This window comes from Antennarius striatus, chromosome 11 (assembly GCF_040054535.1).
Source record: "Antennarius striatus isolate MH-2024 chromosome 11, ASM4005453v1, whole genome shotgun sequence".
Classification (NCBI taxonomy): Eukaryota; Metazoa; Chordata; class Actinopteri; order Lophiiformes; family Antennariidae; genus Antennarius; species Antennarius striatus.
The window spans coordinates 5,727,501-5,748,161 of NC_090786.1; the positions used below are offsets into that span (position 1 = coordinate 5,727,501).

Below are 20,661 nucleotides of genomic sequence, written 5' to 3' on the forward strand. Positions count from 1 at the left end.
CTAACATTTCATTCAGATTTATGTGGATGTCTTCACCATCAGTACCATAAAATGTATAACTGTTTCAACAAAAGGTTATGTGTTTTGTTTTTTTTTTTAGCTGTTTATTATTTCACCATAATGTTTTTGCCCCATAGAGAGGAAAAGGAATCAGACAAGAGCCCTGAGTTTACAGATATGGGGGCTGTGATTTCCCGATGGAAGGTAAGTGGATGAGAGAAGAACGAAGAGTCAGGTCAAAACCACAATGGTTAAATACATAACAGGAAAGCAAAATGTTGATTTAATATTACATAGCATTAACAGAATTAAAGGTAAAAATCCAGAGTCTTTTGAGTCTTTTTTTAAGGAAGATATTAGTTAAATAAAAACATATTTTGTTGACTTTGATCTTTCAGGGAAGATATCCTAAAATCCGAATGGAAGTTGAATGGAAAGAAGAGTTGAGCAGCATAAAGTAATGAAAGTGCAGCTCTCGGTTTTGAACTATTTTCATGTGTATTTAGAGGAACAGGGTTAATCTCTTTTTTCTGCTGATAAATCAAACATACCTGATCGTGTTGGCTGTGTCTGATGCTTGGACTGCTGGTAGTTTTCACCTGTTGGATGATTTTTTTGATCTTCTTTGTCAATGTAGACTAAGCCAACTACAGTTGAGCAGCTGGAGAACCTTGACAAGGTACCGATGAAATTACATTAATCACATTTTTATGAATTCTAACAATGGTTAGAACCATGACATATCTTTTTATTCTAAGAGTTTGTATTTTGGATTACAAAATGACGATATGCAGTACAGTCATCATGAGCGGTTACTGAATTGGTCAACCACAACAACCACACTGATCATGGGGAAGGAACTTAACAAGTTATGCAACTTCCATTCTAGGAGATAAAAGAGTTGGAGGAGTTCAGAGCCAAAAACCAACGTCTGCAAAAGGTAAAGTTCCCAAAACAACCGAGACCTACATTGATACTCTTGCATTATGTTGTCTTTTTCCTCATCCGTGTTTATCTTTCTGTAGCTGTGGGTGGGCCGGTTGCTGTTGTACTCGTCAGTCCTATACCTGCTGACGTCTCTGATTGTTTACTGTCTTTACCTGCCTGAACAATGGCTGCAGAGGATCGTCATGGCTCTACCTTTCTTTATATATCCTGTGCTGTGAGTCTTACTGGGTTTATAGTATTGGTTACAACCTTATACAGACAGTGAAAAAAAAAAGATGGCTTGACAATTACAACACTCTACACAAGTTTTGACATTTTTGAATTGCTCTCTATTATTTTTTCCTCATGATCAGGGTTTGGTTCATCAGGAAGCTGTTGATCTTCCTCTTTTCCAAACGCACAGAAAGAAACAGTAAGTTTTCTATTCACTCTGTGTTTATCATCTGGCTAACTTATGTTAAATTTCTACCTTGCCAGTGTTGAATGGTAGAACTTCACTGTGATGCATTTCTAGAGTAAATGATTCTGTCAATTTAGTAACAAGTAACTACTGTGATATTATAGTCTGTTATAAAGATGCAAGTAACATCAATGATCTTAATACCATAATAGCACAATATAATAAGTTTTACGTCTTGACGTCATACCTGGTATAGTTTATTGATTGGAAATGAAAATGACTGAATAGTGCACACTGCCCTAATTTGCCTTCTTCCTTTTTAGATGATAAACTAGAAGATTTAAAGGCTTCCAAAAAAAAGATTGTAAGTTTTCACTTGTGCCTTATACAAATGGGTTTAAAGAGTTTTGATTTTGCAATGTGAGGGGGTGCTTGTTTTTACTGTAATGAAAAGTAATTTTTACTGTCAATGACGTGAAATAAGTTTTAAATAATAGTTTTTACTTCATTCCAGCTACTTCCCAAAAAAGCTTAGTACTATAGTGTCAATTTCAAAATGTAGGTTTTGCTATTCTGAAATGAAACATTTACTGCCAGTATATCCCTTCTGCTTGTTTATTATTAGTAGAATTAAATCTGAATATTAGGAATAAAGTCTCCATGTTTTGTTTCCAGCTGGAGGAAGTGATGGAGACTGAAACGTACAAAAACGCCAAGCTAATCCTGGAACGATTCGATCCTGAAGCTAAGAAGAAATCTGTGAGTTCTGTCAGTTTTGTTTTTTTTTGTATTCGTGGACTTGTCCAGTTTTACTTCTTGATGTCTTTTTTTTTTTTTACACATTTGTTGGTTTTGTTTACTGTTGTGTTGTAGGAACTTGAGTCGACTCCAGTGCGTCCACAAATGACGCCCAGGCCAGGTCAAGGTATGATACATCATGTTCGGTGGATCTCACCTCAGAAATCTGAAAGAGATTAAAGGCTCTTAAAGAGATTCCTCTGTAATGACTTTTTCTCCACTGTGCAGAGATTCGACAGAGAGGGGTGGCAATGAGACCTTTGCCAATGGGCACTCCGCCTGCAATGGGAATGACCCCGGTGGGAGCACAGCCCCCATTGGGCCCAGGCGGCACACCTGTGGGTAAGGGGCCACAGAGATATTTTAGTATTATGAAGATGTATGTGTCTGCTTGTAAGTGCTTCAATCGAAAGCAAGAACTTTCCAGTTGTGTTCCATCAATGAATATTTCAAGTCAAGTCACCTCTAGTCTGTCTTTCGGGCCACAGTGTTGAACTGTTATTGCACTTGCCTGTGACTTAGTTCTTGTGAACTCTCTGTCTGTATCTGGATTTGCTGTCGCTGTCCCTACAGAACGTGTCCCTCTCTCAGCTCCAGGTGGACCACCGGAGAAATCTGCTATGTCTCCATCTGTGCTTCAGGGAGCAATTTCCAGGACCCCCTGCTCGCCCATACCAGGTGTAGGTGGGTTGTAAATCCTGTGAATGCATCTCAGTAAACTGCTGTTATGTTGTATGAAAGGATGATAAAGAACGCTCCACAATATAAACTTGAGGTTTGCATTTGCTATCCTGAATTAAGATTCCCATGTTGGCTGTCTTTATAGGGATGCACCCACCAGGCCCCCCGTTAGCGAGACCTATTGTACCCAAAGACAGGGGAGCTGTGGACAGAGTCATTGAGTACCTCGTAGGGGATGGGCCACAGAACCGGTAATTATACGTCTATCAAACCCCTTGTAGAAATAACTTCATCCAAAACTCCCTGTTGCACTTTTTGTCTTTAAAGAAAGTCTTTGTGCTGAATATTACAGGATTTAATGTTTAACACACTCTCTTTGTGTATGTCCTCCTGTTTCTTTCCACCTCTTCCTCCTTCCCTCCTTTAGATATGCTATGATCTGCCAACAGTGTTTTTCTCATAATGGAATGGCTCTCAAAGAAGAATTTGAATATCTAGGTAAGAGCAAAAATATTTTTGCTTTTAACAAAAAGGACAGTCATGCATCGCTTTTTATCTTTCAAAATCACTCTCTCCCCTCCCCTCTGATTTCTTCAACCCCACCCCCCCAACCCCCCGCCAGCATTTCGTTGTGCATATTGCTACTTCCTGAATCCGGCCAGGAAGACACGACCCCAGGCTCCCAGGCTGCCAGAATTCAGCTTTGAGAGAAGAATGGGAGCAGAATCACATTTGCCCGACCTGACTGCTCGTTCCCGGACTGACACTGGAGAGAGTGTGCTCCCTTCTGGAGGTATGTAAAAGTACAGAAAAATAGACAAGAACTAAACAACACCAAAAATACTTGCCTCACGTCTGCTTTAGAAAAACAAAACAAAACATGGAAGTGTATTCAGTTTTATTGTAGCACAGAAGGGAAAAAAGATCTATTTACAACCATTGCTAAAATGCTGGACAGATACAATATGTGTTAGGTGTCTGTTGGGGTTGGACTGGTTGTAGTCGGTTGTGCCAGTCCAGTTCAGTGTACAAGCTTTAACTTAATTTCATACAAACAAATGTACCTGCATTTGTCTGTGTACAGATGGAGGCTGCAGCATGCAGCTAAATAGCTTTGTACTTAGTCGAGAGCTGCGCAAATAATAGCACAGTACTTAAAATACTTGACATGCTTATATTTACCCTCAATGAAATGGCTGTCAGGCAAATCAACACTTTCTGTATCAATTTCAAATTAAAAGCCCGGTTGTTTTTCAGAGAGTGGATCTTATTAATAACAACTTCAAATTGGGCCCCGTGAACTGATGTGCATAAGCAAGAATCTGTTGTTATGATATTTATCATGGTCAAGATGTGATCTCTTATACGTACAGCAATATTGTGAGTAAGATTTAGAATTGTGTACTCTGCTCATTTTGTTTGCACTAATGTTGTGAACCAGCATCTTCAAGGTCTGAGCTGACATTATGTTCTCTGCTATTGTTTAACTAAGAAAACAAGACAAAACAGAACAGTTGTATTGAATGCACCCCCCCCCACACGCACACAAACAAACTGCATATCTTATGTTGCTTCTCCGTCCAAACCACCCATATTAAATCCTCCTTAGACCACCGCTCCTGTTGACGTTGTTTGTTTTCATCTGAATTTTTTCCTGCTTAAATATAAACTTTTATTCCGTTCTTACGAGCCACGAGAGGAGACCCCACTACCTTTAAATCCATCCATCCATCCATCCATCCATCCATCCATCCATCCATCCATTCATCCATCCATCCATCCTTCCATCCATCCTCTCACCCTCTCACCCTCTCACCTTTAAATGTCATCTCCCATTTCTCCTACAGGAAGCAAAGTGGTGTTTTGAATTTATCATTTTATTTTAGTTTAGAAATACAACTAACATTATTTTAACAGATTAAATCGGCTGAAAAATGGAATCCTGACATGATTCTTTGTCTCCATCAGTGTTTTTTGTTGTCATGGTAGTATAATACAATCCAACTAGTAAACCAACTACAGATACAAAATACATCTAAGTAATGCTCTGGAAAGTGATTCTGTTCATGTGACTGTAATCAGCCAAGTAGAGTAATAATGCAGAAACAATGAATAAAATAAACCCAACCGTCTTTTATCTTCTCACATCGGGCTACATCCCGTAAATTCTTTAACGCAATCTCTCCGTTCACCTTGTGAGTGGGTTTAACAGTGTGATCTTGCCTCTAGCCATGGCTCCTGCTCCGTGGAATTTGGTCCACAGTTTCCAGATCCATCAGAGTCCAATGAGCCCTGAGAACCAGCTTCAGGAGAGTTCAGGTTCCCCTCTTTTCCCCATGATGTCTGATCTGGTTTAATCTAAACTGATTTAATCCGACCCAAGAATGGATCAAATCTTTTCACTTTGGAATGGAATCGATCGATCTGTAGAAATCAGATCGATCGATGTCAATCACAAATCACTAACTCTAATTAAACTGAAGCAGGAGTGGGTTGTAGCAGTTTGTGGATGCCTGCATTAGACTTGGGTTGAAAAAGGTTTTCAAAAAGGTGTTAAAAATGCATAAAGTTTCAGACCTTTAAACTTTAATTTATAGTTGATCGGGTATAATTTCAACTATCCTGATATATTAATTACATCCGATGCTTCTCCCATCTCTGTTGTGTAGTCCACTCTTAAATTATTTTAACCCTGGTTGCTGCTCAATTGGCAAAATGTTCGTTAATTCATCTCTGATTTGAACTCTCAACGACCAATCATTTCACGTAGCAAACTCTTCACGTTTCTTCAGACGTTCCCTCTCTGTCTCACCACCTCATTATTGCAGCTCTTTCCTCAATGCTTTTTTTTTTTAATGCGTCTTACTTACTCATCCTCTCCTCAGACATGAAAGACTTCAGTGAAGATGAAGCTTATGAAGCAACCCAGAAGACCCCATCCGATGAGCAACCCCAGCAACGGGACGAGGAAGATGAAGAGGAAGTCATTGAAGAGGAGGGAGAGGAGGAAAAAGAGCAGAATCACAGCTCTCCATGTGAGGCAGAGTCTCAGCTATTGTAGTTTCGGAGACTACAGAGGAGTTGTCGTGTCTGATCACTCCGTCCACAGTGTTGAGATCCAGGTCTTATTTGAAATCGGTATTAGACAAGGACCGTTAATAAAAGCGTACTGCTATCTTTCTTCCTTGCAACCAAAATCTCCAACAGTCTTGCGGGTTTCAGTTTGCAAATTTTTAAAGACTAAATTTGACTTGATTTTTTTGTAGTCATGAAAAAGAATTGCAGCCAGAGGAGGATAATGTTGATGATGCGCTGTGGAGATGTTCATCATATTTAATAGTACAGCTGTCCAGTGATATTGTTCAAATAATGTTCTTATAAAGGCCTTAAACATTTCGTTGGTTGCCTGGTGAGGTGTCAAACTCATGATTACAGTTTTAGTCATGTTCTTTAAGATTTTACGTTGTTGGCTGCTATAAACTTTTGAAATGAACAGAACTGCAAGTTCAAATGTAGCAAAATTAACTTTCTTCATTCTAAACTCCTTCACGGACTCTGACCCCACTCAGTGCGCTTTATCAGATAATTCTAATGCATGTTCCAGCGCTGCATGCACACCGTCTCATTTGAGTGAATTTGACCGTTTCTGAACGTGCTTCTTATTGCATGTTGGGTCTTGTAAATTGCTCAAATGGATCCATGGAGGAACCCTCCCTTTGTTTTCCCAAAATTAAGGAACATACTGTATATGGAACATGGTACGTTAGAAGGCTATGAAGCTTCGGGGTTGTTTTAACCTAAATTAAGACTTTTTATTCCTTAATGCATTTGAATGCATGTTTTCTGAAAGGAGCAATGGTTCCTTAGTCATAGGTTACCTGAAACATGCCACTTTCTGGATCCAATCTTTTGTTGTGTGGAAAAAGAGTCTTTACATTGCCACTGGAATTGCTGTTTTTACAAAGTCCTTTTTCAGACAAGAGAACTTTTTAGATCAATGATAACATTTAGTAATGATTAGCAATGCGGTCAATGAAAATAAACTCACCCTTTAAACTTTTAGGGGAGGAGCAAAAATGATGGAGCTAAAACTGCCAATTTATCAATAATATTGTCAATCTAAACGTTTTGATAGGATTATCATTTGCCAAATGCACTGTTGTTTTCATCCGTGTTTCTTTGCCGTAATTGCACTGAGTTCCTTGCTGTATTCTTTTTTTGCCATATTGGGTTTTAGTCTGTTAATGCTGCACTGTTGTTTTTTAGAGACATATTCAAATGTCGCTTTAATGTCACCACTGTTTTAACAGTAGAAGCCTTGTGTGTGGATGGGCAACAGATACCTGATGCTGTTGTCATTTTTGGTTTAGCTTTTGTTCTCATGAGTCTGTGTAGCTCCAGTAGCACTGAGAAACTCGAGGAGGTTCCTTTCTGTTTTTGACTGCTTGTTCTGTTATAATGGAACCACATGAAAAAATGTCTATGCAAAAGAAGACATGTTGTGTCACAAACAGGTTTTAGTGGATAAAATACATTTGCAAAATTTCATACCAATTTTGAAAGTAATTCTATCTCTGTTTCCTTTTAATTTGGCAGTAACCCTAAATCATTTGGCTCTGTGATGAATTCAAATCAACAGACACACACACACACACACACACAGCTTGATATGTCAGCCTCCTGATGAATGACTTCATGGATGGTACAATGTTTAGTTGCCTCATGTTACCTCTGTACTTGGTAGTGTCCGTTTCTCTGGTAGATTTATCAGTTACATTTTTGACTTTTTAGACCTGCTGGCTCTCATTAAACATTTGCACGACATGTTTAATAAAATCTTGAAACGGCAAAGTAAGGTCATTATTTTTTAATCTGGTTCAAAGATTGTTTTAGTTTTCCCCCAAAACTTACTTTTCTGTCTCTCCTGATTGTTCGTTCGTCCTTTTGTTCATTCGTTTGTTTATTTCTTCCGCTTTTGCGAATCACAGGAGTTGTTCGAGCCTATCCCAGCAGACTTACAGCCGAGAGGCAGGGGACACTCCGGGCATAACGCCGGTGCATCGCAGCTGACCTGATCAAAATCTAATAAATATTTCACCTGAAGAAGTGTGAAAATTTCCCAGCCGTAGATGAGGAGCCTTACTAGCAGTACACAACAACACAATTTGGTGGAATATCATTCTTTTATTGTTACATCAAGCTTTTCATGAGGAATCACAGCTGCAAAATCAATCAAGTTGCCTTCAGCTACCTGCTGTTCATACAGGCAACGTTGCACCTGTGATACAGTTCAATTTCATGGGAATTGTTGCATCAATTGTTCAACAAAATTTGTGTTATATCTGTTTCATTGCTACGACACATTTGAAGCTGCACAAAACACAAGTCTTCACCATGATAATTCCTTATTTTCTAAATCAGAAAATAAGGAATCAGTTTAAATCAGTTTAATCAGTATAACTTTATTTTCAATCATAGCCCTTCAAGGCGATTGACAATAATTTATCTGAGCATTTAAAGCAATAATCATGATTTAAATGTAATGAAGCAAAAGAAGGAATTTATATGTGTCGGTAATAAAATAAACTTCGTCAGTGATGCTTTAATGTTCACACAATTCACAACCTCATCATATAATTATAAGTGAAAGGTTTGGAAATCCAGTGAGTATCAGGCAAAACAAAAGAATAAAATTTCCTGGCAGGAAAATATTTTGCCTTTCCTCAAAGTCCAAGATTATAACCAGACTACTGGTAATTCAATAGTATGGAAATAGAATTAAAATAGAGTATTAAGTCTTTAAATCAAGAAATGGTAAAATCCACATCAGGCTTCCACATACAGTAGATATTCATTATAAGACCACAAACTCTAACAGAACTTCTCTATTCACTCAAAGTATTTTCTAAGAATGGAGCATCTATTCTTAGTTAATCCCCAGCACAGCCAACAGAAATTAAATCCGATGACCCAAACCTTAAATTCAGCTGCCAAAAAAAGCAAAAAGCAAACAATTCCCCCAACAAAATGAATCGTTACTGGTGTGGTATTTATGTAAGAGTAATGAATTACTCTCATAGAACCCACCGGAGTGAAGTACAATAATAAAACTTTGTAAAAAAACATTAGAAAAATTGTTGGTGACAAGAACAGCTTCAAGTATGATCCATTGAGATTGCGAGAGACAAACTTTACAGCAACACAAACTCCGGTGTTTAACACAGTGATGTCTATCCTGATAACCCATGACTTGTTGGTCGGTCTTCTACAGCATGTTGAGCCCGATGAGCCTCCCAGCGAAGACGGCGACCGTCCCAATGATACACACGGCCATGAACACACAGAGCAGGATGTGGTCCAAAACCATGGCAACGAACTTCCATTCCTCTGCTGCCTACATACAAAAAAGACACAAAGACTTCTGACTGCACAATTTGGGGATTTACTAATTAATAAGTGGAGTCATATTTTTTTCTTTTTGTATAGCTGGGAAGATTCATTTCACTCCCATGGTTACGACAACGTTTCCTTACGGCACATCTAGAACTAGTTATAAACATTGCATCTCTGTGTGCCTGTGCATGGCTGACGAGCTGAATTATTTTTAGAAAAGCATTTTGGTTTATATGTTTACATCTGTAACTCTTACATTGTTGGACTCCTCGTCTGATTTCATGGTCTCAGCGATGTACTTCACCCCTTCAATGGCACTGCGAACATCAGGGTTTTTAACGATGGGAGACTGGTAGGTGACACTGGTGGGGGTGGGGTTACCTGCAGAGGAAAAGGCAAAGAAATTGACTCCTTGTATTCCTTCTGTATTTCACTTTTCAAGTAACACCTGGATGTTAAACTAAACATAAACTTTGTTTCTGGTCACAACATGCACTTTTTCTCTAGTATTTTGGGAGGTGTCGCTGATAGCCTTGCCTGAAATGTCAGAGATGTCCATGTCAGTAGGAAATAACCTCTTCTGTCGGATCTCCTGACTGGGACGCTTCATCGTTGAGAAGAACATCATGTTGGGAATGGTTTCGATAAAGACCTGAGAGACAGAAGGATGCAGGAATCAATTGGATTCCTTATAATGTTTTTTTTTGGTCATATAAAGCACCAAGATAATAAAAATAACGAAAACCTTGCGGATCCAGGGCGGCATGGTGTGTGTGCTCGGAGAGCGGTGGTGTGTGTTGATGACGATGACAGTGATGATGATGGAGGCGATAACAAACACCATTGTAAAGAGCATGTATTTCCCTATGAGAGGTACGGCGCTGGAGGTGGACGGAATCAACTCCACGATGACGAGCAAGAAAACAGTCAGGGACAACAGGACGGAAATGGAGAGAGTCATCTTTTCACCTGGAGAGATGGAAAAAAAAAAGACATTCAGGCTCCACTTCCTGGTGACAAATTTACATTTCTGCCTCTATTTAATTCTAAACTTCAGTGCCAACAGTGGCCTCACCCTGTATTGTTATTTTTTTCTGTTAACAGGGCTGAAGAGTAGATAATTATAATTGTACTATTGTCAAGACATGGCAGTTAAAATGTTTCTATAGCTGTGTGATGACCTGTTTTGCACTTATGAGAATCCACATAGCTGGTAGGCTGGGTTGGAGAATGCGTCAAGACACTGCTTGCACCTGCTTAGTTTAGGGCTATTTTTATGCCTTCCATAGCCACACAGTGTGTTCTCTTAAAAATGGTGACCTCATAGTGTTTAGAAGGGGTCACTAGCTTTAAATAACTTTCCATATAGAACACATTAAACCAGCTACATTGATAAAATAACTGGTCAATCCTGGATTGACACTTGTTTTTCCTGGGATGAAATATTAGATAATCGCTTCCAGAAATCAGAAGTTAACAAAAAAGTGAGTGGGATTTTACAATCAGGGAGTCTGGATCTTGATGGATACCCCAAATACCTCAGTGGAAGGATAGGGATAAAAAAAATGGTTGACTGTGCATCACCTCTCTCTCTATATATATTAGGGTTGAGCCGGGTACTTGTTTCAGATGAGTATCCAGTACGGATAACGCATTTTTGACAAGAATGAGCATGCTACGAGTAAAACTCAACAATATTCGTGCATTTATTTATTTATTTCTGCATCACACCCTGTCAGGGGTTTTTGATTGGTTTCCTATAAATTCTGCATTCAGTACTATATGTCGTTATGTCTTCTGAAAAGTAAGGCTAAAAACGAAATCACTTTTTTTAATGCCCTGCAAATGTCTCCACGATCTACATACCTGAGTCAGTCGGTAAATAGAAAACCAGTCCAGTAAGGAAAGAGAACAGCATGCAGGGAATGATGACATTGACAATGAAATAAAGAGGCAGTCGCAGCATCAGGAAATGGTAGGTGATGTCGAGGTAGGGTGTGTTAGGACAGCAGGTGTAGTAAACCCAGTGTTTCCAACTCCTGTAGTCCTTTAAAACCCATTCACCCGACTCCATGTAGTTACTCATGTCAGGACGATCACTGTCCTAAAAAAGAGGAATAATAGGTCATGTACTATTTCAAAAAATGCTATTTATCGTTATCGTAGCATGAATGACACCCACTGGGTTGATGACGACCAGCAGTCCGTCGTACGTCCAGGTTCCCAGTTTCATGCTGCAGTTCTGCAGGTCAAATGGGAAGTGGAGGACGATAATTTCACAGTAGCTCTTAAAGATGGCAGGTGGGTTCCATGTTATCATCCCAGTGTGCTCCAACAGGACTTTAGTCTCATGGATTATGGCAAAGTCACCATCAGCACTGCAGAGGGGCAAGTGAGGAAGAGTATTACGGGTGCTGGGACATGCCTGGTGTACTAGACAATGTGTGGATACAGATCATGCACGTTTACTTGTTGTAGAGCACCAGGTCAGGTTTCCATATATCAGTTGAAGGGACCCTGATCTTCCTGATGCCCCCGTAATCATCCGGATTCCAGTGCAGGTTCACATCCAGCCATTGCTGGGGTGAAAAATGGAAAACAAATTTGGTCTACCGTTGTTGTAACTTAGCTAGTTATTTGTGTCCTGAAACATTTACCTGTCTGAGACGGACGTTGCTGGTCACAATCTGGTTAACCTCATCCTGAGAGATGCCAAAAAAAACCCATTTACACATGTGACTTTTCGCTGCAGGCTTTTTTGATGCATCATTTTTAAAGTCATTAATTTCCTGAAAATGACACTAACCAATAAACATTCGAGTAAAACTTTCTAAGTGTAATTGTAAATGTATTTCTAACAAAGGCTGAAGATGAGCATGAGTGTCAAACTGCCAGAGTGCAATGCAAAGAAGGACTAACATTACAGTTGCACATCATTCTCTTAGAAGGCAGTAAATAACATGGTAATTCACAGTGATGACAGTCTTTCTTTATGTAAAATGCAATTGCAATTAATTTTTTAAGTTGAACATTATTGATTCCGTTTTTGTTCCAATCCCTTACCACGCTGATCAGCTGTATCAGCTGCAGTCCCACAGTGACCACGACAGCTTCACTGAAGTGGTTTACAGGACGAACGACCTTGTTGTAACCGGTAAACAGGTTTCTCACCAGACGAGTTTCATCCTCTGAACAGAATATTGGACCTACAATGTAGAGAAATTCACAAAAATCCAATCAAACAGACTATTTTTGTAAAGAATTATACAAGTCTCATCCTTTCTGTGGAGGTTCTCAGTTATCCAGGTTATTCAAAGCTGTTTAAATAAATCCACTGGACTTTAAGAAAGCAACACCCTTAGACAAAGACAGGTCTTCCCAAAAGACCCCACACCACACAGTTAGAAGAGCAATCTGGTATATGCAGTTAAATGCAGCGAGGAATATTCAGATGTCTACATAGGGGAAACCAAACAACCACTGCACAAACGAATGGCTACACAGAAGAGCCAACTCACAAGGACAGGACTCAGCAGTCTTCCTTCACCTCAAGGAAGAGCGACACTCATTTCAGAATACCAATGTTCAGGTCTTTTCTGTATGTCCATAATGAAAAGGCTCATTTTCCATACAAAGCTGACGCCCATGTGCACAGAATATGTTTTCGCATTGGAACTGAAATCACAGCTAAAGCCATAGAACATCACGATTCACACACCAAACATTTACCTATCTTAAACGCAAAACTCTGCAGTGGGTGCGAGAGTCTGTGTGAGACTTTATAGGCCAAGAGGAGAGCGAAGCAGGGACAGAATGAAACGGGAGAATCATCATCAGTGAAGTAACTTCATTCCGTATTTATGAAAATCCTGTTCATTGAATGCCTTCTAGGGTAAGTGCTTCAATCAAGTCTAATCCTGTTTGAAACCTTGGAATGAGTCTACTTCGAGATAAGTTTGTGAAAATCTCCTCCCTTCCAATTCACTTATCAATAAGTCTAGAACAGTTAGAGTTCAAAACAATTAATGACCATTTAAAACCTCCTCAGACAAAACTGGGTAGTCCCAAACCTACAGCATTTTTCAATACATGAATTTACTCCCAATAGATTTGCAATCCTGATTCCAAAACAGTAGTGACACTGTAATAAGATCAGGGGAACAGATACATTTAAGGAAATAAGGAATTATCACATTCTGAAGATCCTGACAGGAGCATAGCCTTGACCCAAAATTATTTTATTTCAACCCCCCCACAACACATCTGATTTTATTAATGTCACATCTTAATTCCATCTGCCACTCTCTTTGGTTCTCTCTTTCCCGTTTCTCACTCTGTTTCTCTTTTCCCACCCAACTGGATGGGATGACCGCCCTCCAGAGTCTGGGTCCTGCCCGGAGTTTCTTCCTCAATGAGGGAGTTTTTCCCCTGCCACTGTCGCTTATACTTGGTCTGGAGGGTTCTCTTGGGATCTGTTGGGTTTCACCATGACAAACCTATTTGGGATAGGATAGGATGGCGGCGTGTGCACATGCAGCGGCTCCTCTCTCTCCTGCTAGAGCAGTTCTTTCATGTTTTTTTACTGCCTGTGTGTCTGAGAGGACTGTAATTTCATCTGCGCTGTATGTTGTGCATTTGTGGTACATTTGACAATAAAGTTGACTTTGAACTGCACAAGAGATGTTTGCTGTAGCAGACTGTGGAACGTGGAGTGCTGTGGGTTGTTTGGCTGGCAGTTTGTCCCTGTACAAGTCGCTAAAGTGGAGACAAAATAAGTCAAGATGTTTAATAGTGTTCAGAATTCAAGCAGTACGGCAAGTTAAACAAGCAACATCAATGAGCTGTGAGTCGAATCGGATAATGACTTAGCTAGTGCACTATAGATACACAGAGTCTGGAAGGGTGCACTTAATTTATTGTTCCCATTCTTGTTGAATCTGTGGCTGGTCTTTTTTATTCAAGATGTCAATGGATAACAACTCAACTAGAAGGGAAGTTAGAGAGCACACACACACACACACCTCCATCTAAACTCTTTATCAGCTTCAAAATCGGATCTCCTTTTTCCTACTTCAAGGAACACACCTCCACAAACTGTTTGGAATCATCTGTTGAAATATTCTGCTCATTCACAGACAGACCACCAGTTGAGTCACTGGCTTTCAAACCATGTCCTTTTTGGTACAGTTCCATATGGGTTTATCTTTTGGACTTCAGTGACATTTTGGTTTTTATATCATGTATTTTATGTGTTTGGTTCTATATTTAGAGCTGGAAAAAGCAGAATAAATATTCCTTTTTTCAATCTCTCTGTAGCAAAATTGCATTCCTTTTGGGGGCCAAGGCCTCATCCTTCCAAGTTTCATGATAAGATGTCCAGCAAGTTCTGTGTAATGTTGTTTGACAGGTGAATTTTTTTTATTTCTGCCTTGGTGGAAGCATTAATGTTTTTTTACCCAAAGAGTTACCCAAAATAGAGTGATGTTTTTGCCTTATAAACATATACTATTCTTACTATTCTGTCTCTACCTATTACAACAATGTCTTATCTCTGAAATATTAAAAAAAAAATTTTTTTTCAAGCTGCTGGACTAGGAAACAATATTCAAGACCAGCAAAATTTTGTTCCACAGTTCCTGCCATTGGGACTACTGTATTTTGAGCCAGTGCAGGTTTGAATTGACATATTTTTGCCACTGTCGATATAAAAATGTGTGCCAATCACAGGACTGAGCTAAACTCCATCATTGCACCTTTACATTGTCAGAGTAAACACATCACTGTTTTGTTATACTGACACAGCAGATTAGCATAATACAGCTGGCCAGTTTATGACCTGAACCACATCCTTGCTGGAATGCTATTTCTAGAATCTGTTAGTGATATACACCCAGCCTGAAGCAACCAGCATTCAAGACTCATGTTTCATTTAGCCAGCATGGATTGGACACACACACACACACACACACACACACACACACACACACACACACACACACACACACACACACACACACACACACACACACACACACACACACACACACACACACACACACACACACACACACACACAGGTTTCTTTAGAGATCTTCTTCCAAGATGTATAAGGTGAGTGTGCTGCCAGTCATTTCATTGGCTGTCAGCCATTGTATCTGTCTGTCGCTGGCTTCCTGCTCCCCGCCTGTTGTCCTGCTAACACGCTTTGATCTGGTCACATACAAAAATAGAAGGGAGGAGCAGAGCAGCCACTTGGAGCTGTCAGTCACTGCCCACTGCACTCCAATTTATGGATAACCCATCATTACAACATAAAACCACTTGTCCTGTTTTTATTTTCTACCGCTGGCTAGAATAATGGCAACAAAAGGTGGGCGTGGGGATTATTAAACATTCTTGTAAACTCTCCCTCCAAGTGGCTTATTCATGGCTGTGTGAATGTTCATCCCTTTAGATGAGTGTGTGTACCGTGTGAATGTTCATCCCTTTGCATACTATGTGAGCACTGACTTGTGTTGTAAGGTATTCTTAAGACAATTTATTTGTCTTTGTGTGTCGTCGCCTTCATGCCACACACACAAATCACTCGAAAAGTCTGGAAAACATCACCTCTCAACTCCAACTTCATTTTAGCACTATGTGCAACTGCCTGACCCCCCACCCCCCACCCCCGCATTCTGTCGGCTGTCAGTTCCTCCTGTCAGGCACAACGGCTTGATCATAACGGGTGTTGTGTTACAGTTTCTTTAAAGAGTTCTTTTGATAATCCGTTTCTTCCTGACTTGGCATCTGGCATCTGAAATCAATTCTCCATTAGGCTGGATCACTTTCCTCCTCTTCCTCAGGTTATTCTAGGTGAAAGGTGCTCTGGACGTTGATTGTCCCCTTGATTTAAAATGTGTGCCTCCCTGTCAAATGATGAGTGTATTTCACGTAAGGCAATAAAATGTTTCAGCAATAGAGCAGAAAAAACATCTGGTGATGTTGCTGTGAGTTAGGAGAAACAACAAAAGCACATAAGGTAAATTTAAAGTGAAATAAATCTTAAAAAAACTTTAATGTAGGAAGTTTGAAGGCAACTGTTTTGACAGGGTGTTCATCAGTTTTCATGTCATTTGATATAAATCTAGTATAATAATTATTCAAGCTTAACAGAAAGCCTATAAATTACTCCTTTGTTAGTCTTCCTTGCCATGTTTCCCCTAATTACAATAAAGGGCTAGACTTAAGCAATTTCACTTTTGGTAAGAATCCAGATGTTATTTCAATCATCATATTTGATGATAAAGTAATCTATTTGATAAACTAAGCCCCTGCTATAAATGGATGTGTAGCATTATAGAATAAAGACCTTCAAATGATTTACACAGCACCATTTTCATTACACTTCTGCAGTGATGCAGATAATGTCCAACTGGTGGTTAACAGGATGCATCCATTTATCCTTGCAAGCCACCTCTAACCGGTCGTCACATAAATTTGTCACCAGCATGTATATATATATATATATAAAAAGATAACGATAATGCCAGGAATGACAAAAACTGAAATTCCCTTTGAATGTATCTACAGACAGTTAGTACATGATATAGTAAGTATATTAACACCTGTCTTCTTATTATGGTGAAAAAACAGAGAAATAGATGCAGACACACCGCAGCTTACAGCGTTAACTGTCTGCAGAAGATGCAAAGTAAGTCAAAAAATTACATAAATCCAATGAATTTGTGTCCAGGATAAACTGAAAAGATCCATTCCCAGTTCTGTACTGTACTTTTTTTATTAATGCATTTTCAATAATATTTGGTTAATACAAATCTATTTTAAGCTTACAAACAATTCAATTTTAATTTTTTAATATATGACAGAAAAAAAGTTGCTTCCTGGTACGTTGCCATCCCATCTTAAACCTCTTCTTCCACAATGATATTATATGCTTTTATTCTTATTTATTGTGAAGTATCATCATATTATGTGATTTAAATGGTTTACCAATTCTAATATTTGTGGAGGACAGATATAAACTACAGAAAATATTGTCATCTCATAAATCGCCGCCTCGTCTTCAGCTGCTTATTCTGCATTGTGAGTAACAGGGTTGTTACAGGCTAATAATTTGATATTCTACGTATTTATTCTTATTTACTTATTCTTATTTACTATACAGTAACATGATATTATGTGGTTTTAACTGTTTTTACGATGCCAATATTTCTGGCGGATGGACGTAAAGATGAGTAAAATGATGTGATTTTGTGTATTTCTTTGAATAGCAATGCATAAGTGAAATGAAGTGACTCAAAACGATATAAGTCGAGGTATATCTGTAATCAATTGAGTTAAACATGAAACGCATTTGTTGACAGACTGCTGACAAAATATAAAACATTAAAATTTTACCCAAATGAATTTTAATTTAATGTCGGTGTGCTATGGGTTTGTGTGGTCTTGGGTTTTTTCTTTGATTATTTCCTGTTTTATCCTATAATAAAGTCATTGCACCATGTGTTGGGCTTTTGTTTTCCAATGTTCAGATCACTTGTGTCTTCCCTCCACTGAAAACAAAAACACTTGAAGCTGAATGAGTTTTTTTTTCTATATAACTTTCTATTTATAACTTGAAAATTTTCTTTTTCATTCAATAAATGGAACCTAGCTTCAAGTTTAATCATATATATACATCTCTAAAATGACATCAGTACAGTGAAAAAGTGATAATTCTGTACTTTTATCTAAAACTTTTTTGTGTGTTAATTGATATATTTTGTAAAACTGACTTGGTCAAATGTTTGACCAATTGTTTCTGTGAAAATCAATCAACATAAAATCTGTTATCTTAAAAGTTGAACTTTCAATAATAATCTTAAACCCAGTTTCACACATCACTCATTGAACCTTGTTTAAAAAAAGGAAGCTAATAATTTAAGGGTGGTATTCCATCCATCTATCGACAGAATGTTCTTGTAGACAAGATGACCACAATTATCTCATCCACAGCTGTTTATCTGCTTTGCCGATCATGGATTACATTGGAACCCATCCCAACCAGCTATGGGTGAGAGGTGGTGTACATCCCCGATGAGACGCCAGCTCATTGTGGGGCCACATAAAAGACAAACAACCGCTCATACAAAAACTACAGACAGCTAGGAGTGACCAATTCATAAATTGCATGTTTTTGGAAATGCAAGGAAGTCGGAGAACCGGCAGTTAACCCACGCAGACATGGGAGAACATGCAAACTCTACAGGGAAAGTAATCAAACTCAGAACATTCGTGCTTGCTGTGAGGATACCAACTGCCCCACCATGTGACTCAGTGGCATTTCATTTTATTAAAGGAAATATAGATTAAATATACATGATTTTGTTTTACACAAGTTACTTTACCTATTATCTTTTTTATAGGGTAGGTCAAGCCTGTTGGTGACACCATATCAGACTGCCTAATAAGACAGTTTGGGAATGAGAAACACTGTGTTCTGTACAAGTGACCTTGAGCGAAGCCACTAAAATGACACCCACCCAATGTAAATCACTTTTGACTCAATTATCATCATAAATATTGTTAGGGTGAGGAATGTTAACAGTCAGGGCTGCCATATTTAGGCTTCCTCAAGGACAAATTCCAACACGCTTTTTTAGAAGGGCTTTGAATGAAAAGTAACAAGATGGGATTACACTTCTGATTCATAATTATAAATGACAAACACACGCATACACACACACACACACACACACACACACACACACACACACACACACACACACACACACACACACACACACACACACACACACACACACACACACACACACACACACACACACACACACACACACACACACACACACACACACACACTTACCCGCAAATACAATGAGAATCCAGGCCAGAGAGTTCTGGACCCTATGAAAGTTCATATCTCCGCCAGACGTTTATGAATCAGTCCTGAAATCTCCAACATCCGTTATAACGCGTCCTTAACAGTTGACAGGTCATAAACTAACTTGTGAACTGCTGTTGCAAAGGCACAAACATATGCACAAACACTGTAGCGACCGCTTTGGACTTGTCGTGTGAAGGTGGCTCTGCCAGTAAGTGATCTCTGGTTTCTCCATGCCACCTCCCCCACCCAGTACATCCCGGCCTCTTAGCATGCTTCAAGGCATGGGGGACAGCTGCTGGTGGTGTGTGTCTTTTTTGTTTTTTGTGAGTGTGCTTCTGTGCCTAGCACTCTGCCAACATGCATGACGTGACCGGGTCAGCAAGCAGCGTTAGTTCAGTCACACATGACAAAGACGAGGGGTCGAGTTTCACCCCATTGTCCTATGAATTTTTAGATTCCTTCATGTATTAATGTGGACCTTTCAGTTACTAAAATACTGTTTTTATTCTTCAACACTTATTAATGGATCATGGTTTGATCACGTGAAAGAAATCAATACAAGAGAATGTCTTTAACATGTCATCTATGATTGTTGACGGGACCTCAGACAGGAAGTTGTAAAGCTTTGTGCTTTCCTGGAAAAAGACCTGACGGATGTAGCCATCAATCGTGTCTTGGAGAAATCAAAATTCGAAAACAAAATCCGACCCCAAAGCAAACTACAAAGATTTTACTAAAACCCACTGGTGTAAAACAACAACCATGCGCAAAGCTTTGTTTTTCCATGCTCTTGTCATAAAAGCTATGATATCAATGGAAACTTACAACGGTATTAATACAGACTGGAAAACATGACTTTCCTGTGTCTAAACAGGTAAAGCAGGTGACTGGAAGAATCAGTTCACTGTGACACAGAATGAACTCTTTGACCAAGGGAGAAGATGAGCAACTTTACTGGAATGTGCATTTGGGAGGTCAAACAAAAGCTCCTCTCTCAGAGATCTTTTCTAGTTTAACAAATAACGGGTTCTAATTTGGATATTCAATAATTTATTTTGCATTTTAAAACAGCATAAACAAATAGCTTTTATTCTTTCATGCTTCTCAATTTTTTTAATGCAAATAATGAATGCATATTTGCACATTTAATTATTCTTTTTGTTTCTCGACTTTCATCCTCCAATGTTTAAATGACTATCTATAAAATCGGGGTGTAGTAAAAGTGTGTGAACTTACTTGCATGTACAAAGCTTGTAATACACACATTTAAATCCTAGGCTCATCAGTTTAAATGAGCAGATAAACAGATAAAAGATAAAATGATTTATTTGAGTTGAAGTTTTCCTAATTTCGCAATGAAACAACTGCTGCCTCCACTAGATGGCAGTAGAAGCGTGTGAAAAAACAACAAAACGTTCATGTCACAATTTCATTGTATGCAGAAACGTGATTATTTCCCTTCCAATTGTCACCAAAAATCAATAAATGTTGATCAATACAATATACTGGAGATGATCTAGTTCACAGAGGTGTGGCTAATAAAGACATTAAA

General features: G+C 38.9%; 2 protein-coding genes across 4 annotated transcripts in view; one reads left to right on the forward strand and one right to left on the reverse strand.

Annotated features, from left to right (window-relative positions):
- Positions 1-5,888, forward strand: part of lnpk (lunapark, ER junction formation factor) — a 6,552-nt gene extending 664 nt beyond the window's left edge. The window contains exons 2-16 of one of the 3 annotated variants that reach the window (XM_068326984.1): positions 138-204; positions 638-679; positions 890-940; positions 1,026-1,162; positions 1,302-1,360; positions 1,672-1,712; positions 2,024-2,107; positions 2,222-2,273; positions 2,375-2,488; positions 2,720-2,830; positions 2,973-3,078; positions 3,255-3,325; positions 3,450-3,620; positions 5,057-5,146; positions 5,713-5,888. In XM_068326984.1, coding sequence (XP_068183085.1) covers positions 178-204; positions 638-679; positions 890-940; positions 1,026-1,162; positions 1,302-1,360; positions 1,672-1,712; positions 2,024-2,107; positions 2,222-2,273; positions 2,375-2,488; positions 2,720-2,830; positions 2,973-3,078; positions 3,255-3,325; positions 3,450-3,620; positions 5,057-5,146; positions 5,713-5,888 — 1,332 coding nt within the window. In that variant the 5' untranslated portion in view covers positions 138-177. The remainder of the gene's footprint in view (positions 1-137; positions 205-637; positions 680-889; positions 941-1,025; positions 1,163-1,301; positions 1,361-1,671; positions 1,713-2,023; positions 2,108-2,221; positions 2,274-2,374; positions 2,489-2,719; positions 2,831-2,972; positions 3,079-3,254; positions 3,326-3,449; positions 3,621-5,056; positions 5,147-5,712) is intronic. The other 2 variants (XM_068326985.1, XM_068326986.1) reach the window with 2 other exon arrangements.
- A 3,193-nt stretch (positions 5,889-9,081) lies between these two features.
- Positions 9,082-19,292, reverse strand: chrna1 (cholinergic receptor, nicotinic, alpha 1 (muscle)). The gene is made up of 10 exons (XM_068326983.1): positions 19,089-19,292; positions 12,284-12,426; positions 11,878-11,922; positions 11,690-11,799; positions 11,403-11,598; positions 11,087-11,324; positions 9,966-10,189; positions 9,758-9,872; positions 9,477-9,601; positions 9,082-9,221 (listed from the first exon to the last, which is right to left on the reverse strand). The coding sequence occupies exons 1-10, from the start codon at positions 19,141-19,143 to the stop codon at positions 9,093-9,095; spliced, it is 1,380 nt and encodes a 459-aa protein (XP_068183084.1). The 5' UTR covers positions 19,144-19,292; the 3' UTR covers positions 9,082-9,092.
- Positions 19,293-20,661: the final 1,369 nt, after the last annotated feature.

Bases quoted from the DNA above. Each gene is read 5' to 3' on its own strand.
- chrna1 (XM_068326983.1), bottom strand. From the start codon at position 19,143: ATGAACTTTCATAGGGTCCAGAACTCTCTGGCCTGGATTCTCATTGTA. The intron at 12,427-19,088 runs GTAAGTGTGTGT...TCTACATTGTAG, and splicing joins GATTCTCATTGTATTTGCGG to GTCCAATATTCTGTTCAGAG. The intron at 11,599-11,689 runs GTAAACGTGCAT...GCCCCTCTGCAG, and splicing joins GACCTGGTGCTCTACAACAA to TGCTGATGGTGACTTTGCCA.